The sequence below is a fragment of the Anser brachyrhynchus genome (assembly GCF_964034855.1).
Source record: "Anser brachyrhynchus genome assembly, chromosome: 2".
Classification (NCBI taxonomy): domain Eukaryota; kingdom Metazoa; phylum Chordata; class Aves; order Anseriformes; family Anatidae; genus Anser; species Anser brachyrhynchus.
Window position 1 is genome coordinate 63,882,123 of NC_137695.1, and position 14,376 is coordinate 63,896,498.

The 14,376-nt window shown below is 42.2% G+C and overlaps 2 protein-coding genes across 4 annotated transcripts in view; one reads left to right on the forward strand and one right to left on the reverse strand.

The window, feature by feature from the left end:
• SEPTIN7 (septin 7) overlaps positions 1 to 14,376 on the forward strand; it is a 594,594-nt gene that overhangs the window by 237,462 nt on the left and 342,756 nt on the right. The gene's annotated exons all lie outside the window — the stretch shown is intronic.
• The window catches only part of TBX20 (T-box transcription factor 20), a 50,606-nt gene that overhangs the window by 18,932 nt on the left and 17,298 nt on the right, over positions 1 to 14,376 (reverse strand). For both annotated transcript variants that reach the window (XM_080581796.1, XM_080581795.1), the window contains 3 exons: positions 11,938 to 12,046; positions 6,770 to 6,928; positions 3,391 to 3,467 (listed from right to left, as the gene is read on the reverse strand). In XM_080581796.1, the coding sequence (XP_080437922.1) occupies positions 3,391 to 3,467; positions 6,770 to 6,928; positions 11,938 to 12,046 (345 nt within the window). The remainder of the gene's footprint in view (positions 1 to 3,390; positions 3,468 to 6,769; positions 6,929 to 11,937; positions 12,047 to 14,376) is intronic.

Here is a 14,376-nt window from a genome sequence, read left to right on the forward strand (position 1 = left end):
CATTAGTCTTTTGTTAAAAAAAAAAAAAAAAAAAGTTTTAATTTAAAAAAATATATAGTTTTAATTAAAAAAAAAAAAAAAAGATTCCTCATGTCCACATTACTGTGTTTGGCATCCTGTAGTCAACACCACAGTACATCAGGTTCCACAATCTGATAATTGCTACTAACTGTTCAGTTTTTCAATCGCAACCACTACAAGAGCCTTTTATATATATGTGTAACATAGAAGAAAAGTAAATACCACATAAAAAGATCAAAATCAGCCACTTATCTAAATCACAGTAGCCATAGATAAAGCCTGTCCCTTACCATAAATAGATTACCACAAGTAATGTATGGGAGGAGTTGATTGTGGAAGGAATCTCATGTCCTACTGAAAATTCAATATATATCAGACTCACATAAGATTTTTGCAACAGTTAAAAGCTTTGCATAGATAGCTGTGAGTACAAGCAAACTGGTGTAAGGTATTTAAACAGGAACAAAGGAAAATGTAGGGACTTTGATAGCTTTGCATTTGCTTAGCTCCTCTACTATTTCACAAACTTGACGAACTTTACATATATTATTTTAACTCCAACACATATAATGCAAACAAATTTAATCCTAAAGGCATTTGCCGCTTGAATTTCCTACATAGGGATCGTAAATCTAGAATGGGAAGCCTGAAATCGTTAAAGTCGCATATTTATAAAATCATATTCAATTAGGTTAAAAAAGCGCAATTTCTGTCATCATGTCATAAAAAGATGTGTTTTTCTCTCAGATCTACTATAAAGAAAAGCTCCCTATATTGTTACAGATAGGGGCTGTTTTCAATCAGTTACAAGGAGCAATCCAATTACCGGATGGTTTAGTGCAGTAACTGACTCCAGACTAATTTAATTTCTTTAGGTCTCTAAAGATCAATTGATCTGATTTGTTTCCCTCCCCAAAGGCTGTTTAGGAAAAGGCAGGCTTAAATACCTGGAAATGAAATACAAAGCTCTGTACACTTTCACACTACTTAGGTCATTCTGAAAAACTGGAACTTGCAATAAATGAGCGCTCTCTTGGCCCTAACATCACAGGATGCTTTACAGGAGACCATTAAGATCACCACACAACATTGCAGATTATGCATGCACATGCTGTAAGCCAGCTCAGGAAGCACTGCATGGAGAATATATTCACAGCTTCTAGATAAATACTCATGTTTCATGAGCTGGGCAAATATGCAACTCCACTGCATAGTCTTTTCTCCAGCAAATATATTTTTTAATCAGTCATCTTATTGAATTTACTAAGCTTACAACTCGACCAAGTGAAGTCACACCGTACTAGTCAATGTGGCCCCTACATCTTGTAACGCACACCTCCGCAGATGTTAAGACTGTCAAACCTCACTTTACTATTTCTTTTGCTTCACATCAGATTTAAGCAATTATGCTCATGCTAAGATGAAAGCTATGGAACCAGCAGGCACTTGGAAAATGATTTGTGTGCCTGAATATTTTAATGCTGGAAATTAATAAAACCTTTGGTATGCTTGGACCATATCTGATAACTAAGGAGATTCTCAATCAGTCCCTTTTGTTTGTCACATTTCTATTGCCTTACTACTTAATGTACTGTGCAGCAGTTTGTGTTTCTTAAACACCATTGTCCCATAATAAGAGCTAAATGTCCCCATTTAAGTCAAAATAAGACCTCATCCAAACATGGACTCTCAAATCCAGAGTTTTGATGGGACTTCAACACTTTCCCACGTCCTCTTTCTTGTATTTATTGTAGGTTTCACATTTGGATACCTTATCTTTCATGGCAACATTCAAGCCTGGTTTGGCTGCCTGTCTCAGGCTCTATTCTTATCAATAAACAAAAGGGCACTGTGGTTTCTCTTCAGCATTTCTGACTTCGTGCCATGTTCTGTTATAATAAGATGTCCTCTGGAAAAATTCCCTTCGTATCCAGCACCACGATAGTCGGTTCATCAGCACAGAGGTAACTCAGTTTTTCTCTCAGCTTATCTATTCAGACTCTCTCAAAGCTGTGTCATTAGATGTTGCCTGTCTGTTAAACAAGGAAACTGAAATGTGAAAATCGAGGTCTATGCTCTTTCTAAAGGTCCTTTCTTGACTATCTACTGCATACAAACGTGAGCTTTGGACATTGTCTACCATAGTGCTCTAACCAGATACCAAACTATGCTATTTTAATTAAATCTACTTTGGTTTTCTCAATTTTCAACTAAGACCTTCACCTAAGAAACAGTTTTTAAGAGTTTTGCAAGAATGCATTGTAGTCCACAAGCTTTCTTTCTCTAAATTACCGCTCTTTCACCCAGCTACTTAACAGATCACTAATGATCCAGTCACTAGTATAGTATAGTATATACCACCATTTCCCAGCCATAGATTTTCTGGTATTGACATACTTTTGCAGTGCTGTAAGGAGGTTTTTCTAGATATATGCTCAATGATGTCATATTCAATTTGTCCCCTATATGCACCCATGAAAAATGAATCACAGCTACATCTATATAACTCCGCATAGGAGCTTGGAGGGTTTTGGCCTCTCCAAATTTTCTTTCATGATCATATACCCATAGGAAAAATTGGATGTGCTATATGCATCTCCATCAAGTTCTCTTCCAGCGTAAAGGACACTGGCTGCTTAATTTGCTTCATTTGCCAAACCATTTGACACGATATCATAGAAATGTGATATGCTGGAGGGCGACCAAGAGATCGAAGTTTATTTCCGACTCAGCTGTGGGTTAATGCTTCTGTCCCTATGGCAGCAGTTGCTTATAATGGGCTGTACACACAAAACTCTGTAGTTTCGATAAAGCTTTCCCCTGATGAAGCCTGCGGTACAATTTTAAAGAAACAAAAATGGCATCTTTGTCGTCAGAGTGGGAGTTATGGGATTTGTCCTGATGGCAATAATTGCTGACTTCAGTGTCTGGGACTGCTGAAGTGTATTTTGGGAAGCTCTTCTCTCTCTTTTCCACTGTGTGGAGCAGCGGGGAGCTATAAAGATGTTTTTCACAGGACCACTGCCCTTGTTTCCTGGTGACCCAATTCACAGCCCTCAATAGGATTACATGGCACGATAAGAAAAAAGCTTTTCATTCTGAAGTTGTAAAACTGACCCTCTCCCCCTTCAAGAAGCCCCATCAGGAAGATGAATATATTGGTCCCAACTGGAACAGATGTCAAAATTCAAAACAGCTCTTTCTTCATAAAGTTTATAAGTATTTTTAAAGGAGGTAAAGGAGGCTTACTATATGCAACAAGATAACTTTAAAACACACAGCTTCTCAGGAGTTGAAAGCATGCTTTTCCTACAAACTCTCTTCTATTTATCTTATCTGAATGGAAAGTAAACAGAAAGTCCCCATTACCTCTCGATATCAGTGAGTCTGGAAGAGTCCCGGAATCCTTTGGCAAAAGGGTTGCTGTCAATTTTCAACTTGGTTATCTGGAAACCCAGAAAAGAGCAACACAACATGAATGTAGTGTTAAGGTACAGCAGCGTACAAAGCGTTAACCTATCCATTCTCCTGATTTCTCTGCTAATTGTATCCATGCTCCTTGCATGTGTGAGCTGCTCTTGAGATGCTGCAAAGCAGGGGAGGCAAAGCAGTGTGTGGTATACACATGGCAATGGATGGACTGAAGAGCAGGGTGGGCTCAACCTTCAATTTACCCAGAGCAGGAGGAACCCACTCACGTGAGACATTATTACTTCCAAACAGTTTAACAGCATGAGTCAGGTAGTCTTTTCCAGGTGCAAAGCACAGCACCCTGCTAACATCTGAGCCTCTCCAGTGGAGCTGCACATCAGCTAATAGAAGCTCAAACCATGGGTTCTTGCTGCAAACTTGAGGATGCTGCTTCAGTACACCACACTTTTTTTTTTTACCCCTCCTTGAAATTGTGATGCAAATGCTCTCAGCCAGACTGACTAGCCATCACACAGATGCTGGTTAACTGTTTTTTTGCTTGGAAAACCAAGATGCCATAATGCCATAAATGCCAAAGAAGTGAAAGAGAGGGAAAAAAGTGGGGAAAACTCAGATTTAAACTGACAGAACCTGGGTTAAATGAGTATCCCCACTAAAACCATCACAATCCATGAAAACCAGATCTCTTATAACCAAAACTCTCCTCCTATCTTCAAATGCTGCTCAACAACCATGACAAGCCTTTTCTTACTGCCAGAGTAACTCACAGATCAGGGGAGCCTCTGCCCCACGGCATCAGGACTCCCCTGAGCTTTGCAGTGAAACTTCTCCAGAAGGGATGGTGGTTTCCACTCTGCTTCTTGGGAGCAGGAAAACACATCCCTGCCCTTGTAAAATTTTCTAGCTGTCCAACCAAATGAGGTTTGGTCAATATCACTTGAGACTTCAAAATAATATTCAGATTTACCAACCATGCTTCTACCAGTAATTAAAATTAAACTGTAAGTAAGAGTTAGAGGGAAAATACAAGGTCTGTCCTGCAAGGATATGAACACCACCAACTTCAGCTGAAACCCATGAAAAATATTGCCTTCTGAGCACTGATTTCAGCCTGGCTTTCCTCAAAAAAAAGCCTGTATCACAGAGGCCACAACCTATTTTTTTAACAGCTGGCTCACCAGACTCAGAAAGAAAAGTGATATTTTTCAAATCCTCAGACAATCAAATGCTGTCACCAAGCAAAGTTATTTCAAATATCGGTGGCTCTTGCTCTGAGGCACTGTGCAAGAGGCATTACAGCTCATCAGTTGTTACTGTGGGCTGGTCAAACACCACAGGACCTAAATGCTACCCTTGTCACAGGATCCTGCAACAGCTCAGCAAGCCAGCTACGGTCTCCTCTGCTTCCTGAGATGCCCGTGCCCTGGACTCGTGGCGACGTGAAGAGCAGCGGGTTAGTGCCTCACGTACGGGGAATATTTTTGTGGCAGCACTTGAAAACTACCTTGCAAAAAGGCACGCTCTAACTAGTTCCATTGACTTAGATCACCAACACACGGAGCCAAGTGTACCGCAGAATCATAAGGATTTCTATTCATCTCTTGAGCTTATTTTCACCAATCAAACTTCCATTTTCCTAATATTAAAGATTTGGTATGACATCACAAGAGAAATTTTTGTATCCACCAAAGCCAGATGAGACTCACAATCATTTATGGCCATATTTTTCCTGAGAGACTGTCTCACAAACAATCAGAGAACATCTGCTAGAAAGCATTTTAAAATGAAATCTGACCTACAATTCAACTCTGTGGCAGTGGTTTGACTGTTTAAATAAATGCATGCCCTTTAAATCTTAAATTATGAGATAGTTTGTTGAAAGTGTAATGTATTTAGCTTTTATCTAATAACCTCCAGAAATGTAATCAACCCCTCCTTAAAACAGTTCTGAAAGAAATGGCAAAAATGAAAAAAGGCTCCATTTTCATTAGTCATAAATAAAATGACAGCATCAACCTCTAGGGGTTCCGGAGATGTTCCATTGAGAAATTTTCCAGGACTCATTGCATGTACTTTGGGAAGCTTAGTTTGGAAGCATCTCTGATGCAAATATCATCAGTAAACATAAATCCATCCTACAGAAATAAATGTCAGGTTTAGCTGGGTTTGTGTCTCTTACTGTTCTTCTAGTTTCTACAGAAAATTAAATGGAAAAAAAACTAACCAAATGTCCAAGGTTTTTGTTCTTGCGATTGCCATGTGCTGAATGCATTTTCTGCAACATTCAGATACAAACCTGTGTCTACAGTCAAGAAGTCCTGATGTTGAAGCCTTAAAACTAGATGTGGTGTCTGTCGCAAGAACCAGCTTAACACTATTACTGCTACATTCACAGCTTATTTGGCCCCTTATGCCATGGTTTTGTTTTGTTTGTAGCATTTAGAAATTAAATGTTTTTGCTTCATAATAAGAAATGCAGGCTTCTTTAAATAAACCAGCAGGTTCTTTAACTCTGTGATGGTGTCCGCCCACACCTTTGGACAGTGCTTGCTACATTTTTCTTAACTTAGAGGAATTAGAAAGGGTTGTCTGTTCTGAAGTGCAATAGACATTAATCCCTTTAAACATATTCTGAATCATGCTGAAGCCAACAACATATTTCTACTGACTTAAATATTAAAGCTCTACCCACTGTTGAACAAAGCCTCTGCTTTCTGATTGTTTATATACTTCCTAAAATTACTCATTAGCAATCCATTGTTTTGATCTCCTCCATTTTGTATATATTATTCACTGGCATGCAAATTGAAATTCAAACATCTGGATGTAATCTGAGCAGCGTCTGAAAAGCGTATCTCCGAGTGATTTCCCTTACATTTGAGCCTTACAGCTTAATCAGTCAACTTCTCAAACCCATGAAATCATCATGTGCAAACCAGAATATCACTCAGCTCATAGCTCATGGCGTAAAAGATCACTGCAAATAAGAACAGTTCCTTAATGAACTATAATTAGAAAAGGGCTAAATGATAATATGTAAACTGCCTTGTACAGAAAGAAGGGAAGACAAATGAAAGCCTCTTTCATGTCATCTTTACTCACATGAATAATCCTCATGTCCCTTTGAAGTTAGCAGAACTACTCATATACATAAGAATTACTCCTGAAAATGAATTAGGTTGAGCAAAACCACTACACACATTAGAGTGGAAAGGTAAGTTATATCAGAAACTTCCTTTGATGAGACTGGGGAAAAAAGGAATTTTTAGCAGCATGGGATTTAGTTAAATCTTTGGAAATTAACAACTGTACTCACCAGTTGATTCTGGTAGGCAGTGACAGCTGTAAAAACTGTCTCTGGAAAAATAAATGTCCTGAACTCTTCAGATTTCAGATTTAGCAAAGAAGCCGTGTGATCTTTCTTCTTAATGATGTGGACCCTTGGCTGGTACTTGTGCATGGAGTTTAAAATGATCTGCAAGAAAAATTTACAAGGCACCGTTCTGAGAGGAAGATTAACAGTACCCTTGAAGACTATAAAACAACAGGTTAAAAAATAACAAAAACAATTAACACTGCAGGGGAGACATCTGTAATCTAACTGGTCAGGGGCTGATTTTGGTGATGACCAAGCTCCCCACATCTTCTAGGCAGCTCCTCACTTCAGAGGATGAAGCTGTAGCCAGAGCCAGTCCAAGAGCCGGATTCCTTTCTCTCCTATGCTACCGGTGAGCACCTACCTATTCCTACAGGTGAGGTGCTACCTACCTGATGTTACTGCTTGCATGTGAACCAGTTTGCAGGTGTCACCAGCAAGGGTAAGTATTTTACTCTTGAAACTGCATGACCAGGAATCGACATTTGCAAATTGTGCACGTGAACAAAAAAAAAAAAGAGAAAGAAAACCGAACAACAATAACAATATATATACATATATCATCACCACCAGCATAAACTGGTTGACCAAAAATGAACTTCCCAAATCTTCTTATTGTGGCGAACATTTAAAGCAACTGACTTGATAGATGCTCTTCACCGCAAACTACCAAAAATGAAAGAAAAGAGAAAAAAATGGTACAGAACTCCCAAATGACCAAGTTTTTTCCATTTTTTTCTCATTAATTATTGTTCACAAGCCCCCAGAATAACTCTAAACCTAACGTACCAACTAACCAATTCCAATGTTCACTGGCGTCAAACAGCGATTCCCACTTGCTTCAATTACCACTGGATGGAGGCCTTTTTGGCTGCCTCTAACCACAGCATTACAATATAAGAATTAAATACAGAGCTCGGCTTGCACCAGTCCTTGTTTTGCATATAATCACAGTCACAAGACTAAATTGGCAATGGTGTGGGTGGTTCTACTTTACAGGGGCCATAACGACACTGCAGCCAGCTCTGTACATCTGGAATAACTAATGTGCATTCCTTGGGAAGCGTTACTGTTCAGCTGAAACACAGTAGAAGTGGGGCAGTATTTCATGCTAACTCAGTAAATAGGGAAGGTTGCACGCCTTTGTTTTTCCTTCAGGGCCAAATATTGCTAGGACTTGTACTGTGACTCTGGGGGTTGCACACAGTGAGGGGAAAGTCATTGCAGCACCCATTGTCCCGAAAGTGTTGTATGTCAGCCTCTAACAGCCCAGGTCCTTTCTCAGGTCACTCCACCATTGTATATATGCACACACTATGGTCATCAACCTTGCTGCTAATATCTCCGGCACATTTCTGCCTCTCTGTAAAATTTTGCCTTACCAGCCAGGCCATCAGACTGCTCTAAGCAGCTAGAAAAGATATTAGAAAGGTGGTGATATTACTGAGGGGCTGGCCCACAGACCTCAGCGCTTCCCATGGCTGCTGGTGGCCACGACATCCACACTCTGGCATGACATCTGAGCAGCAGCCGAGCGGAAGGAGGAACGGGCTGTGACACAGCAGCTCCCACACGTGCCCCTTCCTCTCACTCCTCTGTGAACACAAACTGTGATAAAGAAACCCCATTTCTCAGACAACATCATGTAATCCTTTATGAAAGGTTTCTGAAACCCAAAGCAGACACAGGTAACATCCTCTGCTACTATCTTCTACCCGACATGTTCCCACCAGAGGCAGGTGGAGTCAGTCAGGTACCAAATAGTCAAATACAGCCCGTAGGTCACAGGAGACCGACGGCCAAGGTTAAGGGCCTTGTTTCCTTCTCACTGGGCTCTCTGCATGCAGTGCTCCTTCTGCCTCCTGCACACGCTGCCAATGCCACAGCACCCGCTGACATTAAATTCAGCAGGATACTGCAAAAAGATACTCCTTAATGCATCTCTGTGTGTCAGGACCATCAAAACAGCCTGCAGGAATTGGGTGCCTCAGATGTACCTTTCAGAGTAGCCCCCAAAGGTGGTCTCACCATCCAAGCAGCCCCCCACCAGCAAGACGCAGCTATCAGAAAGTCTCAGATGCTGTCTTGGGGATGCTCATGCTGCCATTCCCATAGGGAAGCATCAGGTGCGCACAGACTTAGGGCAGCCCCCCAGCATGTGCTTACTGTCCATATAGTGCGATCGCAGGCCCCCAGCCCTCCCATCTGCCTCCGTGCTGACAACCCCAGGCAGGGGAGGTGACCGGGATCCGTCGGTACAGGATCCGGCTCACGGCAAGGTCAGGCGGGCTTTGTAGGCAGCTGGCTCCCACTGACGGTCACCAGAGGCAATCTGGATGCCAGCTGCGAAATCCCCGAGGTGGCTTTGAATTCAGGAACTGTGCTGGGAATGCGGCTTCCACATTCACTGAGGAACAGAGTTACCGGGCAAAGTTTGCTTTTTGAAAGCATGTAGGTTCCCAACTTCTGCCAGGCTATCTTTAAGAAAAAACTGGGTGTAACTGCTGGTGGCTATTCTGAAACCCTGGCTTTCACAGTTGGCCATGTTCACACCTCTGTGTTTGCTTTTGCAGACATTAATCTGTTTGAGTTTTGCTATCATAAATGCCAGAAGAGCAATTATGATACTATATACACTCATGATTCACCTCGCCATAAACCAGAAATAATGCCACCATAACTGAGTGCAACTGAAAGTCCTAGAAAAAGCAGCCTGTGTAAAACATCACCAGAAATCTGAAATATATCACTCTCATAAGTGTACCACAACCAGAAAAATAGGAATTACTCGCTCATCTGCAAAACTCCAGAGGCAGAAGCCATTTCCTTTCTCTGGAAAGGATATCTGCAAGTGTTTCCATGAAGCAAGCTGTATGTCCTGAGCACAGAGATAAGACTTCTGCCTGATGCCTGGGGAGAAAATGTACATAGCTATGGGGTTATGCATGCTGCTGAAGATACATGAGCAGAGATGCTTGCCAACTCCGAAAGTCTCAGAATAATGGAGAACAAACAAATGCCTCTCTTCTCTTCAGATTCCTTTTCAGGAAATGAACTCTACAAATAAAACACCACAATTACCTTAACAACCCAAAATGTCTACTGGAGGATGGAGAAAGCAAGCCACTAGAACAAACTGGAATGAGGCTGGTTCCAACTTCTGTACCCATAACTAGTATTTAAAGTTGGCTTTTAGGTCATTAAAATTTCCTCAGGAAGCAACATGCCTTATCAAACATAATTAACATTTTAGCAGGTCCATTAAAAAGATCTCATCAGCAACGAAGGGCTCTTTCAAACAGAAGGGAGAAGTTTCAGGAGGCATTTCCATTCCCCCCTTCTCTCTGGAAGGAGCTCAGAAGCCCTGCTGGCCATACCGCAGCAAACTCTCTTTAAAGGCTTCAGAGAAGGAATTTGCTCCTTCATTCTATAGAGCACACAGCGATGATATTTACACAGCTACACTAAGGCAGCACATAAAACCTGACATTCTCATTTGGAACACAAAACACCACAAAACACTTAAAAGGGAGTGCTCTGCGACGGTGTAACATCTGTCACGCAAATCTCAACACAGCATCAAGCCTTCGGGGCTTATTCTTAACTGAACATGCAAAACTTTCCATCGACTTCAGCCATCCAAAGCCTCCATGTAAAGAATGTGTTCCACCTCCGCCACTTCTTGGAAAGTTAACCAAGGGGCCCGCATCTCATCCGCATTCTCTCACTGCCTGCATGTGAAACACTCACATCTCGCTCTGTCACATGTCCCTGTTCCCGACAGCTTCTCAGACCGACTTCTTTTTTATGTTCATCTGGGCTTCTGGGAACTGCACTGCTCCTAACTAGTGTGCTGCGAGCCTTTTATTAGAGGCACACATGGCCCCTGTTATGATGAAAAATGCTCCTTTTTAAATGCGCACGTATACTGCTCTATCATCACTCGGTGATAGAGCCCACAAATCTTCAGCTTTGCCCTTCTACAGATTATGAAATAAGAGAGAGGAAAAAAAAAAGACAGCCTTTGCTAGTCAGGAAGGGAGCAGTTGTGGGAACTGGATTCAAGAAAAATGTATCCGTAGACAGACCTTTACAAAAGAATAGCACATAGACATCTAGTTTGAGCTTGCTTTCTCTTTCTCCTTTTTTCTCTTTCTTTCCTTCCTTTTTCCTTCCTTCTTTCCTTTCTTTCTTTCTCTTTTTCTTTTTCTCTCTCTTTCTTCTCTCTCTTTCTTTCTCTCTCTCTTTCTTTCTCTCTCTCTTTCTTACTATCTGTTTATTACTAGGAGGTATTTTAAATGAAAATGGCTATGGTTCAATTTTTATGTCCTGAAATGAGCAAAAATTCCCTCTCAGATGAGAAGCTTTTGCACCGAACCTAGCTTAGGCAAACAGCCACTGCCTCAAACAGCCAGAAAAAGCAATAAGCAGCCCGCTATGGGAGGGCTTGCTGACACCGCATATATCATAATTACTCTGCTTTACAGGTTAGTTACCCCCCCGCCACACTTCAGAGCTCAAAATGAGCCCTCCCTTCATGACACCTCATTTACCGACCCTGCAGTTACGCTCTTTCTTTTTAACTCTCCCGTCCTCAGCCTGCAAGCCCGTTTACCAGCCTCCAGCCCCGGGGCTTGTGACACCAGCTTGGTACCAGCGAGAGCTGGGACCAGTTTCCTGCAGGGGCCCAAGCCCACCCTGTTGCACTTTGACTTTCTGACATCCCTCTGTTATTTCAAGGGCTGCTTAGGCACGTTTTTTATAGTCCCATAGCCCTTGCTGTGGTGTCCCATTAGACTTTTCTGCTGACTCCATGCCCACTCTGTGTTGAGTCTGGAAGTCAAAGAGCCCAACCCTAATAGGTGGCCTGCAATGAGAAGGAGCTTCCAAGCACACAGGGAAAAGCATGCGAGCCTGCTAGCCAGTGTGTGTGGCAAAGCATGCTGCCTAGTCACAGCAAAGCGAAGGCAGAAGCACAACACAAAGCTCACCCCCCCTCCCTCCTCTCCCTCCCTTTGATGCTCGACTCCACCCTGAGCCTTTCCCCGCTGGATGTGACAGCAGATTGTGATTTCTCTTGACCCTTTCCCACCAGGAGTGCTACTCACGTGGCCGTGCTGATCCAGCTCGTTGTTCGTGAGCTTCACTTTTTCGAATGACACCATCTGCTTCAGCAATTGCTCGCCCGTGAACGGTGAGTCTGGGTGCACGTACAGCCTGAAGGACACAGGGAAAAGGCCGGCACATCAAAACTTCACCCCACGGCTGGAGGGCAGGCACCACCTCCACACAAGGTGGCGAAGCCCATAAGATTTTGCTCTCGGGATGTGCAATGGTTTCACAGCAGTGGATTTCCTGAGAGCTCTGGATAATATAGGCCTGTTAGTCGAACAAGAAACATGCCGTCTCCCCAAATGAATGAACGCCTGAAATATGGCCATTAATGAAAGACAGTAAAGCAGACGACTTGACTTGTTTAATTCACTGGAACATAATGAAGAATTCTGTGTCCAAGTGCTCGATTGCTCTCTAGCCATAGCTATTATTTTATCTAGTTATCTAAAATGGATACATTAACTAACATTCACTGTTGTGTCTTTTCCCAAATGAAAAATTGATCATGTCCTTCCCCACAGCTGTACTAACAAGCACTTAAAATAACAATGACTACAGCTCCGAGAGAAAAAACATGGTGTCATTAGAGAGATAATGGGGGAATGCAGATAAAAATGCATTTTTCTTTATATGTAACATTAAGCCGTGATAATGATTTTAACCTGCACTCGATCACACGTTGGCTGTGGTGACGTGTGTTTATAAGAGGTGGAAGGCTGCAGTCCAGCACAGTGGTCTGACATGAAAAAATTAATTGCAGCTCCGTAATTAGCAACCCACAACCTGGGAAATTAAGCAGAAGAAAAGGAATCTTGGAAGACATGTAGATAGAATGATATATACACTATGACTAGACTAATTACAAAGTACTGGGCTATTTAAGAACAATGTTTTTATAGGAATAACATATTGCTGAAAATTATATAACTCAAATGTGCTTTCAAGATCGTGAATTAAGCACTGAAGTAGAGTTCCAGCTAGAGCAAACTAGACTCGTTCTGCTTCTGTTGGTGTGCATTACCATCCGCTGAGAGCCTGGCTCCCTCTCTCCGGGTGATGTATTTGGCCACACTGAGAGATTTCTTCCATCAGGCAGTGGGGCAGTGCTGAGATGCTGGGTTAGAGAGAGAATTTATTTGTTTTTTTTTCATTGAAGTATGATTTTGGTTAGGCAAAAGAAGAATGGAAAAACCGCTAGAAGATGAGGCGTAACTCTCTGATAGACCACACTGGTCCCTAATCGAGGCACGGCCCAGCTAAAGTCCCTCAGGAGCACAGCTCCGTTGCTCAAAGAGGAAAGAGATTTGATCCTGGGCTTGTTGTTTCTGCCAGCAGAATCCCCAAGCCACAGTCCTGCTAATGATACGGAAGTTTTACCAGCATGGCTCACTTCAGATGGGCAGGACATTTTCCTTCTATTGATCCAAAGCACAGCTTGGCTGGTACAGCTGCATCCACAGGAGGGATGCTGTGCCAGGGATCCTAACATATAGGGAACCTCACTGCTACTGACTCCCTCAATTATAGTGCAAGGCTCATGAAAAATTATGATGCATCTGAAAACCTAAGAGCTTTCGTGAAAATCAACTTTGCCTTCCTGTTGAAAACTGTAAAAACTTGAATTTTTAAAGCCTCAAATTACTGAAGGCAAAGAAAAAACAATCCTAGCTGTATTGCTTCCAGCCTCTGAAGCTTTTCAGCCAGCCTTGTGATTTTTTTTTTTGGAGCCTGACTCCTAATTTTGAATGTCTGGATAGCTAATACTGTTTACTGTGATCACAGAGTGTCAGGCTCAGCAAGGTTTGGCTAATTGGGACCAAAAAGCCAAACTATTTCAAATATGCACTTGGGGAGTGAGTAAAGATCTTCATTTGTCTAAAACTGAGCACAATTGTTTTACACCATATGCAGTTAATGCTTGGCACAGCTTTCAAATTACAAATTGCCTGGATACTGGCAGCAAGCTAACAGGAAAGTCACTGAAAGACTGGCACCTGAATATTGGTTACATAAATGTATTAATAGACCTTGCCTTTCTGTATTGATATGCTGCCTGCCCACTGTGAAGGGTGATTCTACCTGGCTAAGTACAACTCCCTGTGCACTTCTCCTACAGCTTGATCTCCAGCACCCTGGAGAAAAGGGTGCAAAACTGAATCTATTGCCCTCCCAAGCAGAAGAAGCTGATGAGACTGGAGCAGAGAAATAAACATGCACATTCCAGTACCACACACGAAACAACCCCAGAAGCAAGCACCAGCTCTGCTGCCTACAGCCAGCCAGATGCAAAGGGTTGCTCACTCGAATCCACAAAGGCTTTAGGAGCCATATTTGGATGTGAATTTGGTCCGTGCTATTTCGTGTTTCATGATATAGCCCAGGTTTGGGTACAGCTTCCCTCTTGCAAGTTTTGGAACGCTGCATCGCTCTCC